At 49.1% G+C, this 17,491-nt stretch overlaps 9 protein-coding genes across 9 annotated transcripts; 5 read left to right on the top strand and 4 right to left on the bottom strand.

The window, feature by feature from the left end:
- Nucleotides 1–247: 247 nt before the first annotated feature.
- On the bottom strand, nt 248–910 carry N7516_004433 (uncharacterized protein; the record flags this gene model as incomplete). Its single annotated transcript, XM_057217153.1, has 1 exon — nt 248–910. One exon carries the CDS (start codon nt 908–910, stop codon nt 248–250), a length of 663 nt encoding a protein of 220 aa, XP_057079036.1.
- A 498-nt stretch (nt 911–1,408) lies between these two features.
- Nucleotides 1,409–2,766, top strand: N7516_004432 (UDP-galactose transporter HUT1; the record flags this gene model as incomplete). Its single annotated transcript, XM_057217152.1, has 2 exons — nt 1,409–1,635; nt 1,701–2,766. The coding sequence occupies 2 exons, from the start codon at nt 1,409–1,411 to the stop codon at nt 2,764–2,766; spliced, it is 1,293 nt and encodes a 430-aa protein (XP_057079035.1).
- A 177-nt stretch (nt 2,767–2,943) lies between these two features.
- Nucleotides 2,944–3,511, bottom strand: N7516_004431 (peptidylprolyl isomerase; the record flags this gene model as incomplete). Its single annotated transcript, XM_057217151.1, has 3 exons — nt 2,944–3,098; nt 3,151–3,253; nt 3,383–3,511. 3 exons carry the CDS (start codon nt 3,509–3,511, stop codon nt 2,944–2,946), a joined length of 387 nt encoding a protein of 128 aa, XP_057079034.1.
- A 152-nt stretch (nt 3,512–3,663) lies between these two features.
- On the top strand, nt 3,664–4,772 carry N7516_004430 (uncharacterized protein; the record flags this gene model as incomplete). Its single annotated transcript, XM_057217150.1, has 3 exons — nt 3,664–3,699; nt 3,795–3,935; nt 4,056–4,772. The coding sequence occupies 3 exons, from the start codon at nt 3,664–3,666 to the stop codon at nt 4,770–4,772; spliced, it is 894 nt and encodes a 297-aa protein (XP_057079033.1).
- Nucleotides 4,773–4,825: 53 nt separating this feature from the next.
- N7516_004429 (putative 3-oxo-5-alpha-steroid 4-dehydrogenase) lies at nt 4,826–5,881 on the bottom strand (the record flags this gene model as incomplete). The annotated part of the gene is made up of 2 exons (XM_057217149.1): nt 4,826–5,701; nt 5,783–5,881. 2 exons carry the CDS (start codon nt 5,879–5,881, stop codon nt 4,826–4,828), a joined length of 975 nt encoding a protein of 324 aa, XP_057079032.1.
- A 1,095-nt stretch (nt 5,882–6,976) lies between these two features.
- On the top strand, nt 6,977–10,621 carry N7516_004428 (putative histone deacetylase complex subunit (Hos4); the record flags this gene model as incomplete). The annotated part of the gene is made up of 3 exons (XM_057217148.1): nt 6,977–7,890; nt 7,971–10,356; nt 10,409–10,621. 3 exons carry the CDS (start codon nt 6,977–6,979, stop codon nt 10,619–10,621), a joined length of 3,513 nt encoding a protein of 1,170 aa, XP_057079031.1.
- A 427-nt stretch (nt 10,622–11,048) lies between these two features.
- N7516_004427 (40S ribosomal protein eS12) lies at nt 11,049–11,965 on the top strand. Its single transcript, XM_057217147.1, has 3 exons — nt 11,049–11,146; nt 11,394–11,712; nt 11,784–11,965. The coding sequence occupies exons 1-3, from the start codon at nt 11,144–11,146 to the stop codon at nt 11,906–11,908; spliced, it is 447 nt and encodes a 148-aa protein (XP_057079030.1). The 5' UTR covers nt 11,049–11,143; the 3' UTR covers nt 11,909–11,965.
- Nucleotides 11,966–12,447: 482 nt separating this feature from the next.
- On the bottom strand, nt 12,448–13,646 carry N7516_004426 (uncharacterized protein; the record flags this gene model as incomplete). Its single annotated transcript, XM_057217146.1, has 3 exons — nt 12,448–13,040; nt 13,102–13,285; nt 13,347–13,646. 3 exons carry the CDS (start codon nt 13,644–13,646, stop codon nt 12,448–12,450), a joined length of 1,077 nt encoding a protein of 358 aa, XP_057079029.1.
- Nucleotides 13,647–15,403: 1,757 nt separating this feature from the next.
- On the top strand, nt 15,404–17,381 carry N7516_004425 (transcription factor domain-containing protein; the record flags this gene model as incomplete). The annotated part of the gene is made up of 5 exons (XM_057217145.1): nt 15,404–15,519; nt 15,576–16,169; nt 16,230–16,433; nt 16,480–16,754; nt 16,807–17,381. The coding sequence occupies 5 exons, from the start codon at nt 15,404–15,406 to the stop codon at nt 17,379–17,381; spliced, it is 1,764 nt and encodes a 587-aa protein (XP_057079028.1).
- Nucleotides 17,382–17,491: the final 110 nt, after the last annotated feature.

The raw sequence follows: 17,491 nt of genomic DNA, 5'->3' as shown, positions 1-17,491 counted from the left end.
CATTTCTTGCTTCTTGCTTATCACTATACCCCGTGGCTAGCTGATCATGTGCCAACAAAATTTCTTGTGTATAATTTCGGCGCATATCATGCAAGTCGTTGCTTTGAATGTACTCTGGATATCACGGATAATTTCAATTCATTGCTCTTTTGAATGAGTATTCGTCACATCATGTCGTTAACCCGCGAGGGGTAAGAATGCAATAGGTATTAATGTGTACATACGAGAACCACCCAGTGCCACGCACTCAGTTCTGCCTTGGCTTCACCTCGCCTTCATGCACAACATAGTACGCCACCGTCCCGTCCCCACCCATCCCCTTATCTACCATAGCAAGCAAGAATCTTTGCGCGCCCCATTCTTCAGTCAAACGAGCCTGCTCCTTTTTATCATAGTACTGAGCCAATTTCTCTGCCTTTTCAGGATCCAGACCCTCCGCTCCCGGCTGCACGCTTGTAGGATGGACAGATCGATCCTGCTCTTCAACCTTTTGCTTCAACTCAGAAAGCTGGTCAAACACAGTAGCCATATGGCGCAAGGTCCACGGCTGACCCTGTGTAGTTGGAACCACAAATATGCGCTCTGGTGCGAGGTCATCTTCGCGGATCCCATTTTCTAGCATGTACAGCTGCTCGTCTGGATGTGTGTACACGCGGTGTGGGGGGTAGCCGGAGAGCAGAGGAATTGGTTCTTTTGGCGGTTGCCGAGGGTCTTTGCTTAATGTGTTTGAGTCGTCCACTCGTCCAGGAATGACGTATCCCATTATAGAGGTCCAGAGGTGTTGGTGCTCGAGGTTGTGCTGGACTTGAGCAGATGTTGCGAGGTGGGGGGAATCGTAGCCCTTTTCGGTGATGTGCTCAGTGATCGCCGATGCATTGGGCCGTTTGGTGGCTTCCCGTGAGTGTGCCATCATGGATATTTTCTTGGAGGTTTTTGTCTTCTCAGCCTTAAACAGAGAGAGCTTTGATCGAGAGACTGTAAATCTCGGGACTTTTTTTGGACACACCGCCTGCTTAGATCTGATTTATGTACACCGCTTTCCTCAATTGGATTGTATAGTTGAGATAAGAAGCTAGGAAGTTCCAAGGTTAATGAGAGATTTGAAGTGATAATTTGAGGAGTGTCTCATGTTCGTTCCTTGTTTCATCTTGAGTTCAATTTTTTTTTTAAAAAAAAAAGAAAGAAAGCTAAGTGGGGTGGTGATCATAGACGAGGTGAAGTAAGAACACATGGCATCTTGTTATTCTTTTGGTTTCAAGTTCAGGAATCCTCTAGGACCCTCATGACAACCTAGGACTACCCTCGACAAAGGACCATTTTCCAATTGCTTCGCATACATATTCTATATTGTCTTTTCTTGTTCGAGTTCCTTGCATTTTCAAGTTTAATTCCACCCCAATTTGTCGTAATGGGGCGACAAAAGCAAACGGCGCCGCTCCAGAGAGCCCCTTCTCAATTAGTGCAACTCTCAGAAGAGTCCGATGCGCCACAAAATACTGGAACTGGCAACACAAACACAGTATCCACCGCAAATGGAAGTGTGTCCGAAAAATCACCAGCGGCCCTTGAAACAGTCGTCGACAGCCCTGGGCTGACGCAACTTGTGATTTGCGTTCTCGGTATATATGCGGCATTGTAAGTGTCTCGACCGCGTTTCGCCTGATTTCTAAGACCAGCCAAAGAAACTAACAAGACAAAAGCCTCTCCTGGGGTGTGCTACAAGAGGCGATCACGACGACCAGCTATCTCGTTCGTCCTGCAACCGTTGCCGAACCAAACCCTCCAACGGAGCGATTCACCTACTCATTGGTGCTGAACACGATCCAATCCTCCTTCGCGGCAGTCACCGGCTTTATATACCTTCTGTTTTCAACCCCGAAAGGCCAAAAGATCCCATCTATCTTCCCCACACGCCGGATCATCTTCCCCCTGGTTCTAGTCGCGATCTCCTCGTCACTTGCGTCACCCTTCGGCTATGCTAGTCTCCAACACATCGACTACCTGACTTTCATTCTTGCCAAATCATGCAAGCTCCTCCCGGTCATGGTCCTGCACCTGACCATCTTCCGCAAGAGATACCCGTTGTACAAGTATGGTGTTGTCCTGATGGTCACTCTCGGTGTCGCAACTTTCAGTCTGCATCACCCAGGAACTAGCAAGAAAGTCGCTGCCAAGGGTCAGTCTGGATCCTCCGGATGGGGCATCTTCTTGTTGTCCATCAACCTCCTTTTGGATGGCTTGACCAACACCACTCAAGACCATGTCTTCTCCTCGCCCAAGCTGTACACACGCTTCACTGGACCTCAGATGATGGTTGCTCAGAATGTTCTCTCGACCATTCTGACTTCTGCATACCTCCTGGTCATGCCTCACCTATCTCAGAGCGGGGTTTTGCATAACCTGCTTCCCTTCCCCATCCCCCCGTCCACTGAGACTGAGCTGTTTGGTGCCTTGTCTTTCCTCTCCCGCCACCCAGAGGCGCTGAAACATGTCCTTGGGTTCGCGGCATGCGGCGCTGTTGGCCAGCTCTTCATTTTCCACACTTTATCTCGCTTCTCCTCACTGCTGCTTGTCACTGTCACCGTTACACGTAAGATGTTGACTATGCTCCTCAGCGTTTTCTGGTTTGGACATTCTCTGTCCGGTGGCCAGTGGTTGGGGATCAGTCTGGTCTTCGGTGGCATTGGCGCTGAAGCGGTGGTACAAAGATCGGAGAAGAAGGCGAAAGAGCAGTCGAAGATTGAGGCTGCGAAGAAGGAGCTGTGAGGTGTATTGCTTGGCTCTGTAGATAAGCTTTCACGTAAAGAGCATTTAGATTTCCAAAATATAAAGAATAATTTACAGCCTTTGAGTGGCTTCTCCTTTTACATATTTTCTCAGGTCTTTTTGGGTATATTCTTGTGACGGTTTGTCTTTTAGAGGGCATAATTAATGGGAAGAAGCTCACTTCCGTCCCTCAACCATGATGATGTGATATCCAAACCCAGTCTTGACCTCAGCATACTTGGGATTTCCTGTTGTGCTAGTTTCAAGTTCAAAGGCAACATTTTCAAATGCAGGGTCCAGCCCACCCTTCGTCTTCCATCCAAGCGACCCTCCTGCAGAAAAGAAATCAGCTCTGTTCATTTCGTCCCTCAGATATTTACTTACCCTGTCTAGCCTTATCCTCCGAGAATTCACGAGCAACCTCATCAAACTTGGTGCCATTGCGAAGCTTCTCTAGAGCTTCTTCTTTCTTGGCGTGTTTCTCGCACTAGACATGATTAGAATGAGCTATATAACAATACTTTCTCCTGTCCACAGAATCTAGTAGTATTTGACCAGCTCCTAGTACCATGGACTGAGGATCCAGGATTGGAAAGAGAAGAGCAAGAAAACATACAAGAATGTGTCGCACGTTAATCGACTGTGCGCCTTTCACGGCTCCTCCCTTTCCACCTTTGCCTTTGGCGTCATCAGCAGAGGCATTGCCCTTGCCCTTGGCAGCTTTGGCGTTGTTCTTTGGGGCCATTGTGGATGAGAGTGTTCAATAATATGTTGTTATCGCTGCTTCGGCCGTTGGTTGTTCGGACTGAGCTGATGTGGGGTGGGATATTGCTGCCTGAGGTTGTAAGGCAGAACGGGTGTGTGACGTGGACGCATGTCGCTCTACTCTAACGCGCGATGTATATGTATGGAATTATCCCTAGCTCGAATGCTGTAAGATCTTGTTTTTCTACAAACTATTCATTATTTCTTTGCCTTAGTCCACACTGCCAACCATTCGTCAATAACCAGCAAACATCGGGGAATAGGAGCGATCTAGTATCATTCCGAGCTTAGAAAGCAAATGGAATTCAATATTGAAGCTGCACGCATCACCAGTTTGCCTGATGATGCATTCTACATATCAGACTTCATTACAGAGGATGAGGAGGATTAGGTTACTCCGGAAGGTAAGTGCCAGTGATTGTCTTATGATATATTATTAGAAACCATGCCTCGCACTGTTGATGTTAGATACTGGGCGAATATATGTTCTTGTGATTATGCCATTTCTTCCCGACTATCCATAGACGCTGCATGTCACTTATCCATGTTCAGATCTCACTCACTGCAACAATCCACAGGTAAAATCAGCGCCGCTGCCACGCTGGACCCAGCTCTCACACCGCAGGCTTCAAACATGGCCATCAGCCCTGACAAAGAGTAATGTCCTTCTCACATCGCCCCTACCAGCTTGGCTTAGATCGCCAATCATCGAGCCACGGTTTGAGGCATTGCGTATCTTCAACGGTGTACCACACAAGGCCCCAAACCATGTCCTAGTGAACGAGTACCAGCCTGGACAAGGGATCATGCCACACGAAGATGGAGCAGCCTACCGTCCCCTTGTTGCGACAGTGAGCCTAGGAGCATCGATAGTGCTCGATTTGTATCACAAACACACCAAAGACGACAGGGAAGCAAGCGGTACACTGGCCAAAGGCGGAAGAGACGTTGCCGGGATACCCGACACAAATCGAAAACCTCAATACAGAATCTTGCAGGAGAGACGAAGTCTGCTGATCTTGAGGGGTAAGATGTACACAGATCTTCTGCATGGAATCAAGGAAACGATGAGGGATGAGGATCTGGGCCCCCACTCGATCTGCAACTGGGAGCTCTTGCGGGAGAGGGAACCGTACCAGTGCGGGTGGTACGAGCGGAAGATGAGAACTAGTCTTACGTACAGGGACGTGCTTCAGGTTGTGAAGATGGGGAATACCTTGAAGATTTCAGGTGGGGAGTAACGATCACTCCATTTGCAAATCCAGGATTTTTGAGTTTTCTTTTTAGCTCCATATTAATACACATAGGGAATCATTAACCACCAGTCCTGCACTGAGTCCTTGCCGAACTTTTGCGCATACCACTTCTTGGTATTCCGAGCTGTGAGACCCAGGTTGACTGCGACAAAAGCCAGACATGATAACATAGTTTTATTGATCCATTCACCTCGCGGTGCAGCCAACAATGCCAACGACAAGTAGACAACACATTCTGCGCCATAGTGGGGACAGACAACACCGCGGAACATTGGATGCTCTGGGAGGGTGTACTTTTTCAACGAGTATAGGTAGTGATGGGAGTCGTGCTGCAGACCAGACGCCATTAGGAAGAGCGGGATAAAGAAAAAAGTCCGCAAAGTTGGGGCGTTGGTCATCTGCAGATGAGCGATGGTCAAATTTCTGGTCAACAGAGTCCCTGAACCCTCGATCCAAATTGCAATTCCTGCTGCTAGATAGAAACCCAAGCCCAACAGCCAGTGCATAAAAAACATCTGTGAAGACGAAGGTTTGGAAAAGACAAAGCACTCCCATAGACGCCGGGATCCTTGTATAGCCAATAACACACAACAGATCACCAACTGCGTCAGGGACATGGAGTGCCGTTGATGATCCTCGCTAACGCGGGATGCGATGGCTTGGAACATCACACCCCGCGATAGCAATTGCGTAACCCAGAAAACCGACGAAAGGACCGATGCAACATAGAAATGGGTGAAATAGCTATGTGGCACCTGCCAAGTAGCAAGATAATCAAGGAAGCCCTTGCTCTCGGTGGAGGGGTTCTGGGCGCGAGGTGGTGCAGAGCGGGTGGAGATCGAGGCCGGGGTCGCGCGTGGGCCATAGGTGAGGAAGCGGGACCGTAATGAGGTTGGGATACTGATTGAGATGGTCTGCATACGAGGGGTCGGCGTTAGTTGGGTTCGTCTGCAGGTGGTGTTCACTATCACCAACTATCACAGGGCATATCGTACCGTGGCGGCGGCCAGCAGGAAGAACGCGCGTAGAGCATCCACGGCATCCATGCCGGTGGCTTCCAGGCTGTTATCAACCCATTGTGAGATTAGAGACATGACTCTTGAATGAGTCCTTGTTTTTTTCTCTCTCCCTTTTCCGTCTTTTCCCCGTTTTTGTTTCGTATTGTTTCTAATTTAGTGTCATTGTGATGATTATCAGTGAGGTGTTTTAGGGGAGGTGGTTATTGTGGAGAAAACCAGCCCCCTCCCCCGCCGATCCTTCAGCTCTCGCCAACAGAGGATAGAGGTAGTTCGGCTATGGGATTAGCTTGGGAATTGGAAAATTTGGGGGCAATTTGGGTCGATCATAGAGAGAGAGGTATTTTGTATTTTGTATTTTGTATGTTATTTCTTATTTTCTAGTTTCTATAGATATAAGGACAATATTATATATGTTGTAGTTATGTTGTACTCCGTAGGTAACAACATAACCCGGTGGCGAGTTTTTTGAGGCAAATCCACTTGGCCGCATTTGGTCTAGCCTGGATAGGACTGTTTGGTGAGTTTGCAACTTCCAAATTAGGGTTAGTGGCCAGAGGTCAGTGCCCCCCTTTTCTCACGGTATCATCGTATCATCGTATCATCGTATCAGTCGTATCGTCTCCCCCGTATGGACCGTCAGAACAGGAAGTGCAGTGCATTCAAAGATAAAGAAAAAAAGAAAAAAAAAGAAAAAAAAGAAAACAAGTAAAATGTTAGAGCTCAAACATCAACCCCTCTTCAGACAAAAGCACGAGTAGTCAAAATCCCTGCAGCTTGATGATTCTACTGTGGCCAAACCTGACCCAGTGAGGAGCCCTACACCCAATGAATCCCAGTCCCATTCCTTTCCCTTCCCGCTTTTCTTCTTCCCTTCTCTTTCTTCCCCCATTCAACCCCCCAAGTGAAAAACAACCCTTGAATTTAACCCTCGATCTATATACCTATACCAGTAAATCCAATATCTGGACTTCTTCGACCACTATCCCGTATCGCTCCTGTACCCCCGGAGCGGTATTGCCCACGTTTCAAGACTCTCTTTGCGGGTGAAACCCGCGGTTGAGGATCGGCATCCGCGCACAACTGCTGGCGTTGTCGACCACAGTTGTTTTGTCGGTCGCGTTTTCCCCCCAAAATGACGAGCGGCATTTCAAGTCTTCGAGTGCTATCGCTATGAGTGATGTCGAGGCAGTCTCTTTACCAGCTGCCCTGGACGTCGGTCAGAATAGGCTTGCCACAGTAAAGCCAGACCCTGTTGGCCCTTTATCACCGGGCAAAGCTCGTGCAGACTCTCACCCACGGGTAGACAGCGATGGACCGACACGTGTACATTCAGAAGGGGAGGAGGATGGGCCTCCTAGTCCTAGGGCGGATTCGGAGGCGGAGACCATAATCCAATCAGGTCGAGAATCTTTGTCGCCAGAGAAGAAAAGAAAGCATATCAAACACGACCCGAGTCGCCATGAACCTAACGGAATCGATGGACATCACCGAAAGAAACCACGGGTGTTTGGCGACATTCAAGAACGCGAACGGGAACAAGAACGGAGCCCTCCTTCTCCAATCCACCGAGCAATTTCGCCATCGGTGGTCAAGATTGAAAAGGTCGATGATTCTCATATGCCAGATACGGAAGGCGTTGCCAATGGAATCGACCGTACGTCAGAGGTACCTCGTGCTTTCCGTAAGCGAAGCTTAAGTGACAGTGCCGAGGAGCAACGAGGTCATCGTCGCGCACACTCCCACGCAGCATCCCATCCTGTACGGGAACTCAAACATACAAATAATACGCGCCTCTCAAGACCTCCATCCAACGCACGATCACTCTCACCCAGCCGACCATCTCACCAACGATCTGCTTCGGGTTCTCAGTTCCCCACGAAGAAGGCGCCGACCCCCGTGCTCTCAGGCTCGGGGCGACATAGCTCCGAAGATAGACAATCGACGTCCTCCTCTCAAAGCGGTTCTCCACTGCCGGCGCACCTGCGGAAGCTTGGCTCTGGAGTCGGTGCTTCCGCGTCGCCTGCTAAGCAAATGGGACCGAAAAAGTTGCGTGACAAGAGTGGCCGGACTCCTCTTGCGCGGGCGTGTGCGGACCGGAAGCATGATCAAGTGATGATGCGCCATGCTGAACGACCAGAAGACATTAATATCCCCGATAATGCAGGCAACACCCCCTGCAAATCGCATCGCTTGCTGGAGAAGCCGAAATCGTAAAGTTCCTGCTAGACGCAGGCTGCGAGATCAACACTAAAAACATTGACAAAGACACCCCGTTGATTGATGCCGTGGAGAACGGGAATGTGGAAGTGGTTAAACTTCTGCTTGATGCAGGTGCAAACCCACGAACTGTGAATGCTGAAGGAGATGAGCCTTATGAGTTGGTTCCGTCCTTTGTAGATGATGACGAATATGAAGAGATGCGGAAAGCCCTTGCTGACGCCAAGGCCAATTTACGGCCTGGTCGACGCTCAGAGGAACATACAAGACCAGAGAGCAAGGAACCTTCTTCCCGACGAGCTTCAGCAGTCAGAGGATCGGTAGCTAGCCCCCGAGATTCGCCTCCGATGCGCAGCCCTCCTCCAGTGGGCGCGGCAAACCGACGAAAGGGTGGGCGAAGCGAAGCCACGAGAAATGACCTTCTGTGGACGAAACCCACATTTGAGAACCTTCGAGAGTTTGCTGCCAAAGGCGATGAGGCTGGGGTGGTGAGCATTCTGAATATTTTGCAGAAAGCCGACAATGCTTCCTTGATTGCTGCAGCAAAGGGTGGCCATCACGATGTCCTCTCTCTTTTATATGCGATGGGTAATGCAGACGCGGATCCGAACCCGTTGCGTGGTCAAAAGCCGGGCTACAACACGCCTATGCTTGCTGCGATTGGTCGAGGAAACAGCGCTGTTATCCAGCTTATCCTAAACCAACCCGGATTCAACCCAACTCGACGGTTGTTTGAAGAAAGGACGTATTTTGAACTGTCTCGGGGTCGACAGGGTGAGAACTGGGAGGACGAGTATCAAATTCTGAAGGACGCGTATGAAAGGGTTGCAGGTTCTGACAAGGGTCGGAAAGACGACTCACCGCGCCGTTCGCGTGGGAACGAGAATGAGGAGAGGCGTCCCCCACGCAGAGGGTCTTCCTCCCCCGTCGCGCGTAGGAAAAACAACAGTCCCAACCCCAACCCCAACCCCAATCGAAACCGCGATTATTTAAAAGAAATGGATTCAACCAAAGAAAAACGTCGTCAAAAAGAGCACGATTTATCCCGACCATTGGATTCCTCCAAACCCAAATCTTCATTATCCGCCAGACGAGACAGCGAGTCTAGTGGAGTGGCACCCAACGAAGACATCCGAAAGAGACGACTCATTGCTGGACGACGCCCCCAGGAGCGCAGGCCAAGTCTCTTTTCGTCTGATTCACTCTCTGGACGCGAAGAGGCACCGAAGCCGCGTGTTGACACAGCACCCGACAACACATTGTCCTTGAAGCGCATTCGCGCTGATGGGTCCCCGGAACGATCTCGTTCGCGTGGCACAGATGGTGATCGCTTATCTCCTGAGGCGCGCAAAAAGAAGAGACGGGTTGTCTCTGAAGATAAGTCTTCTGGCGCTACGCATGGTGCGCCAAGGCAACCTGATGATACCAGCAAACCTCATCCTCGCCGACCCCACGAGGAATATACTCGAGGTGCTGAACCTCAGCCACACAAACCCACCGACGCCTCCAAGAAACCCCCTACCCGCCCAACTTCACCCGGTCATGATCCCGTTAAAAAGAATGGCGATATAAAAAAAGAAGCACACGAGCCCAGAGCTGATCCCATGGAAGACACAATGGCTGTGGCGAAACGTATCGAGCTCGAAGCCCATGAGCGTCGACGAGCCCAGGCTAAGAAAGCGCAAGAGGAGCGTGCCGCGAACGAAAAGCGCATTGCAGACGAAGCCGAACGCGATCGCCTTGCCAAGGAAGAAGCCGAACGATTGGCTCAGGTTGAAAAAGCCGAAGAGGAAGAGCGCAAACGCAAGGAGGTTGAACAACGACGCGCCAAACAAGCCGAAGATGATCGCCTGAAGCGGTTGGAGCAAGAACGGGCTCGAGCTGCCAAGATGCGCCGCGATCGGGAGGCAGCAGAGCAACGACGCCGTGAGGCTCTTCCTAGTCGCCTTCGTGTTGCAGCAAACCTCGTGGGATCCAACAACCCCCGTGCGAAAAGCCATGACTGGCTCAAGTCTTTCATGCCTCTCGTTACTGCTCTCACCCGTCAACTCGATCCTAGCTGTGGTGTGGATGTCGCTGACGAGAAATGGATCCCGAATTACTTGGTTGCGCCTCTCCTGGCCACCAATGATCTGCAACTTTCGCAATACGCCAGCTGGGAGAAGCGAAAGGCGACACCGACTCAACGTGTAAATCTGTGGCGAGTCACTCGTCGCATGTTGACTCATTCGGACGATGCTGGCTTCCAAAGCTCGAGCATCGGGCAGATCATGCAGAAGGATTGTGACACGCGCCCCAAGTATTTCGAGATGGAGCATGTCTTCTGGATCCGAGTAAGTTTCCTGAGCCTTGCAGGTTATGCTTCACCACTAATAAGTCCCTTAGCTTTCTGATTTCACCGACCTCGTCCCACACATCCCTCACCTGCACGGCCTAGAATTGCAGTTCTTGAACATGCACGTTGATCCGGAGCCGCCGATGGTTGACACAGGCTTCATCACTCCCCAACTCAATGGCCATGGCCCGGAAACCTCAGTCGAAATCAACGGCACCGGGCTCAATGGTTATGGCCCTTCTCGGTCTAGTACATACGTCTAGTTTCATTTTCAGCGTCTTTTCGCAGACCCCGGCGCGATGTTAGCAATTCAGCGAATCGGTGTACAGGGTGGATTCTGATTGTACGATTATGATACCTCTTGCGTTCAGTGATGATTCTACTGTTATTTGGTGGGTTTGCTGTGGTTTAGTAGTCACTGTGATCATGAATGTAATCATGCATACCTGTCTGTGTCAATAATACCAAGTTCAAACACAATCCTCCCTGATAAAGATACATGTAGGTATTTGTAGTAAGGTAGGAAACCCCGTACTACGTTGGAAATCTCAAGATTAGATTACCAGCGCCATCCAACAAGATTTGGCGCATTTACATTCATTGTATAGACGTAAATATCACGTGACTACGTTTGCGGGGACTACATGACATAATCGTAGGGCACACACAGCCGAAAAAGTCGAAATAGCGGGAAATTTCACGCCGCCCGCATCACCTCTTAATTTCTCTCTCCAACAACTCTACTCTTCGAGGATCATCCGATTTCAAGCACAACAAGCAACAAAATGGTATGTTTCATATCTGTGAATCACATTCACACCATACCCACGCCCGCCTCGGATCTTATCACGACGATTGAGACCCTGGAATGGACATGGCCGGCGACAGCGATTGCGTCGCCGCACTAGAGGCTACCCCTCGTCGGCCCTCTTATCTATGCTGCGCCGATCCAGTCCAATTCCAAGTCTAAAGAGCCATGACAACGATCCAAGCAATGGAATCCTATAAACCCACGATACTAACATGATGCTCTAGTCGGACGGAGAAGAGCCCACATCCCCCATCGCCCCCGCTGAGGAGGTCGAGGTTTCTGCCGATGCCGGCAGCGGCCAGATGTCCGTCCTGGACGCCCTCAAGGGTGTTCTGCGCGTCTCCCTGATCCACGACGGTCTTGCCCGTGGTCTCCGTGAGGCCGCCAAGGCCCTCGACCGCCGCGAGGCCCACATGTGTGTCCTCAACGAGGGCTGCGAGGAGGAGGCTTACAAGAAGCTCGTTGTCGCTCTCTGCTCCGAGCACAAGATCCCCCTCATCAAGGTTCCCGACGGAAAGATGCTCGGCGAGTGGGTCGGTCTCTGTAAGTTTCCCCGCGATCTCGATACATGATATTCGTTTTAGGGGTGTATTTCCTAACGTTTTGTTTTCCAGGCACTCTCGACCGTGAGGGTAACGCCCGCAAGGTTGTCAACTGCTCTTGCGTCGTTGTCAAGGATTGGGGTGAGGAGTCCCAGGAGCGCTCCGTTCTCCTCAACTACTTCCAGACCGAGCAGTAGATTATCTCTACTGAGCGGCTGTGAGTAGCAGGCTTCAGGCGTCGGGTTGACTGGGGGCTTTGTGGTGGGGATCAAATGAAGAATACATAAGGGATAGATCAATGTCGGAACTACCGGCTGGACTCGGATTTCTCTGGGTTTGGTATCTTGGTGGAAATTTGTGATATCTCTGTTTGGTCTTTTGAACCTGTCATTTCGAATCACCTAGTCTACAGCCGTGCCCCGTTTACTCGGGTTCGCGGCACCAATGGCATCTGGACACCTTGTCTACTTTGACACCAAAGATAAACTAGGATGCGATAGCATCTCCATGAAACCCTTTTAACATAAGTACATGTAATCGACATTGTCTCATTATCGTCTGAGCAAACTAGTGTTCTCTGATTAATATTTGCAACACAACCAAGGAGCGCGCAGAGAAAGTGCGGTTTGAAAGGCCAAAAAAGAGACGGAAGTCCATAATCTGATGAATGAAGACCAACACTGAACCGACTTCTTTATATTACCATTTGGAGTCAAGTACCACGACCAGCTCCCACTCAGCACCAAAATCGATACGCCAAAACACCGACGATGGGGAGTGGCAGGAGGCAATAAGCAAACTTCGCCCAAATGGGGAGAGATAAACTGGTAAACGCGATGCTGTATATCTTCACACCTTGTTCTAGAAGGAGGGTAAGACCAGATCTTTTGTCCGCAAATGCAGTCTCAATCATCAAGGAGCAAAAAATGAGTACAAACATCCAAAGACCCGAGAGGAGGAAGTCTAAGAATATCTCGTTCGTATTGGTGAAAGGATCACCCTCTGCCGCCCAGAGGATAACCGCACCAGCCAACCTGGTTATATGTACAGCGATCAGATCAGATATTTTGAGGTGGGAGACCCAATCATTGTCGGGGTCGTTGAGGTCCACAGTGGTTAGGTCTGATATAGAACGGGGTTCGAGCGGGGGTACGGTTTGACCGTCAGTGGGAGTTTGTGATTCATCTTGAACGTGAGTCTCATCCTCTGCGTGAGTAGAAGGGAGTTCGGACGGGGGTTCGGTTTGGTCGTTAGAGAGAGATTGTTCGTCATCCTGTGTGCCAGTCTCATCTTTTGCGGGGGTCTCATCTTGTCCGCGAGGCTCATCTTCTACGACAGTGTTAGACCTCTTAGTTGATCCTAGATAAATAACCACTAGAACTTGACTCACCTTCCTGGATATATTCGATGACTGTGATGAGCGGTGCGGCCAGTAACACCACAGAAGAAACTTGGCCAAACGACCAATCATTGATACCAGTCAACGAAGCCTCGAGGCCTATCTGTTCCGGTCGATATATTGTCCTTATCAGTCGGACAATACCATATGCAAAGGCAACAATTAACCAGCCGACCTAAGGTCAAGTCAGAAAACATGAGATATAACCAACACACGTCCCATATAAGATATCTGACCTCTGCAATAGCAGAATCCCATATATCCACGAGCACCAAACACGTGAAGTAGACAGATAAGAGAGGAAGATAGCAAAGCACTAATTTCAGACTCCGTGGTGAGCCCGATGCGCCGCTCCAGTTAGACACATTTCTCCAGTCATTCACATCGGTCCAGTCATACACAATATGTACCAACTTTCGTATGGGTCGTGCAAGAAATGTTCTGGCTCGTCCAACAATACCAACTGAAAGTGTATCGTAGAGGTTAATCACCCTCGAAGCAAATCCAAAAATCATCAAGATCATCAAGTAAGGCATCGACAAGAACGCCGAATTGATTCCCGGATGGGGGCGCATATAACAGATTGCATGGTCACTGAGAGTCGGATGGTTGTCATTGTCTGCGTCAAAAGCCCAATGATAGTTTCCGGTGAAACTAAGTCCCACGATCAACAGTATAACTAATACACCCACTGCTAACAACCTCAATACCCTTTCAGTGGGGTGATCGTGGAGATGGTTGCGCAGAAGGGTTAAGCAGGATAACTGAGTTAGGCAGGAAAGCCAGCCCAAGTGGACGACGACTTGCCAATGATAGGTTGACAGGCCGCATCTGAGCTGGAGAAACCCGCTGATCAGGATGGAGAAGCCTGTCACGATTTGTATGTCGCTCAATGCTCGGATGAACTGTTTTTTTCGAAGTTGTTTTTAATCAATTCCTGATTCACTGACTTGATCTCATGAGAATTAACCCACCTTCAGTAAGAAGTCTGCGAGTTTTTTGCTGGGGTTTTTGACGAAAGGTATACCTCTTAGGAGTAATCTGAGGTTAGTTAAGATGCTTTTGTCTATCGGGTTAGGTCGAAATGGAGTTGCTGGTGTTTGACCATCTTTCTGAAACGGGTCGTGGGTTGTATCGTAAATGGCGAAGTAGTGGAGGAGAATGACCACTACAGCGAAACCGGCAGTCACGATATTGTTGATAATGATCTAAAAAGGTGAGATGCGTCCATGCCCAACAAGAGAAACCAAGTGAAACGTGTGAAGGGGAACTCATACCCCAATACCAGTGATATCGCTGTTTTCAGACAAGGTGGGGCTGGGAGCTGAGCAGTTGAAATTGCAGGACATAACGAAGGCGTCTGATCCCTTTCCCGTATATATATCAGTGTCTCTCTCTATTGTAGACCCTTCGGTTGTGAGGTTGAAGATGTCAGGGTAAACATGGGGGGTTCTACCTAACTACATAGGATAGATATCCTTGCTTACGCACGTGATGGTGAGGCTGAGGTTTATTGGTATAATCTCTGTTGTTATATATCTGGGATAAACTACCTCAAATCTAAGTAACGTTTGGCACCGTGGACTTCTATGGGACTGCAAAGGAATACATCCCCGAGGTCCACTACCTACATAGTTATATAACTAGTACCTTATATTTGGTTTGATGGCACCGTGCACTGTCTGGTTAACCCCGTCAAAAGCAAGAAGAAACCGCTTATGTCAAGGTTTGGTGAAGGAATGCTTATGGTTCACATTTAAAATAACCAATCTGTTTCAGCACTCGACGATGCTGAATGAGGTATTTCTCTCTACTGACCGGGATTCTCTTTCAAGATGTGTTTTATCAACAGTCCATGAGGTATTGAAAACAAGTGAAACTTGATTTTCGCCTTGCTAAGCTATATTTTGTATGATCCAGATATTTCCCTCTTCTTAGAGCCACCCTAGACTATATTAAGAAGAGATTTAACAGAGTCGTGCTTATACTCCAGGGCTACGTGGAGTACAAAGTACAAAGTAGGGCTGGCCAGGTCCAGTGGATCGTCTGAGTCAGCCGGATTTCGCATCTTCCCAACTCCGACGGCCCAGATGTGTTTCTTTGTTCCTTTGAGCTGTTTGGGGCAACTCTCTCCTTTTTCCTTATTTCTTTTCTCCTTTTAGATTCCAATCCTGATGAGGGAGAGGTACATTGCCGTTATTTGCTATCATTCTAGTCCGTATTACGGTTTACGTCTTTCTGAGATACCCTAATCGACCTAATCTTCCAATCCCGAATCCCACCGGGCATCGGGATGGAATCCGCTCAAATCCCAGCCGGGACCCCTGCACCATATGGCCGCACATGTATGAACTGTTCCCGTGCCAAGTGCAAGTGTATTCTTCTCACAACTGGTACTGGCTGCGAAAGGTGAGTGGCACTACTAGACAGTGGGCAATAGCCCGGACTAAGCACACCATGGGTAGATGCCAGCGCCTAAACAAAGAATGCCGGCCTGCGCAGACAGTCCGCAAGCGCAATAAGCAACCGTCGGGTTCTAGTACTGCTCATCTCGAGGCCAAACTTGATTGGATTATGTCCGAATTTGAAAAGAGGGGTGTTCCCCCTGGTCTTCCAGATTGGCAACCTGCAAACCTAGGACAGGGTTCACGGCATGATCCAAGTCAATCTGCACCAACCACTCAAAGCCCACCCAGTGTCTCTTCTCTTTCGGCTGCCGAAGAAGGACAATATCCTGCAAGGTTTCTACCTTCGTATGATAAGGAGATCTTGTCCCTGATCTACGTCCCGCCCGCCATGGCTCAGAAGTGCCTCGACCATTTCCGCACTCGGAACTTGCAATATCTCCCCTTTGTATACATTCCTGATAGTATGACCTCTGACCAATTACGACACCAATATCCATTCTTCTGGGTATGTATTATGGAAGTCACCACATTTAACAACCCAGAAAAAGGCGACTCTTTCGGGAGAATAACCAACCATATTCATCAGAGAGTCATGCTTGACCTTGTGCCGAGCATGGATCTTCTCCTTGGAATCATGACTTTTGTATCATGGTGAGAAGAAAAAAGACACCCTTACAAAACCCACTTTTCTCATTACAATTCTCTTTGCAGGGTTTCATACACCAAAAGGCCATTCTTAAATGTCTACGCACACATCCTAATGGCAGTTGTCGCCGAGCTTGGGATCAATGGCCCAAATGATTATTCGGCCATGAGTTCTTTCAAAGACGCCATTGGAATGAAGCAAGCTCCACCCGCAGCCAGAACACTGGAAGAAAGGAGGGCTGTGCTGGGATGCTACTTGATTTCATCAAGGTGAATAGTAAATGCCCAAAGAAACACTCTAAACAATAATTAACAGCTATACTACCAGCGCCGCGTTGGCAATATCTAGGATCGATGCTATGCGCTGGACACCGCACATGGAAGAAAGTCTTTCAATACTCACCGAGGCTAAAGAGTGTCCCCAGGATGAGCTTTTGGTTGCGCTAGTCAAGATCCATTTGGTCTTAGACAGAGTTTATCAACTGCGGCGGGATGGTGCGGTTTTTATCTCACTGCCCTTCTATCTGGATAGCCTCAAAAATCAACTAGACACAGTGAAGGGCCAAATTCCGCCTCACCTTCAACATCACAGTACGCTTCTACCCCTTTTGACTCTCCACACCCATGACTAACAACACAAAAGGAGTCATTCTGCTGTTTCTTTACAATGCGGAAATCATAATCAACGAATTATCAATAGGCACCCCCGGCATTTCACATTCGCCTGATCCCCAGCGCCTCGACAGCCTTTACACGACCCTCCGAGCAACAAAAGGCTGGCTAGATGTATGGATAGAATTTGAAGCAGAGGAGTACCTGCAGTTATCGTGTATAATCTTTTTCCAATTCACTCGAGGAATTGTCAGCCTGTACCGGCTCACCGTCCTGGAAGACCCGGCATGGTCCCAAAGTATGGTCCGAGACACCGCAAATATCCTCGAATATCTGAACAAAAACGAAGCCATCATCAGAAGGTGTCCAGACTATATCACTTTCGACCACAGCAGGGAAATGAACCTTCTCGAAAAGGGGCTGAGAATGATCCAAGGCATGAGAATGAACTGGGAGCCGAAATTGATGGAAATGTGGCGTTCAGATATGCCCGGGGATAATGGGATAAATAGCGGCATGATCCAGTCTGATGCTGTACTCCCTGATGTTATGCCTGTGGATGAGATTGATGAGGCCTGGATGATGGACTTCCTTGGCTCGTTATGAATCTTGACCTGAGATGCTTGAAACTATGGACAAAAAGTGAGATGGGAGTAAAAGCTTTAGACGTAATATGATTCACCCTAGTATATTGTTGCATCCTTGGAACCTTCCAC

Source organism: Penicillium verrucosum (genome assembly GCF_028828655.1).
Source record: "Penicillium verrucosum strain IBT 35672 chromosome Unknown utg000001l_segment0_segment0, whole genome shotgun sequence".
Classification (NCBI taxonomy): Eukaryota; Fungi; Ascomycota; class Eurotiomycetes; order Eurotiales; family Aspergillaceae; genus Penicillium; species Penicillium verrucosum.
Note: the sequence above shows the minus strand (reverse complement) of the source record. Positions and strands in the feature narration are given on the sequence as shown.

Bases quoted from the DNA above. Each gene is read 5' to 3' on its own strand.
- N7516_004427 (XM_057217147.1), top strand. The intron at 11,713-11,783 runs GTAAGTTTCCCC...TTTGTTTTCCAG, and splicing joins CGGCGAGTGGGTCGGTCTCT to GCACTCTCGACCGTGAGGGT.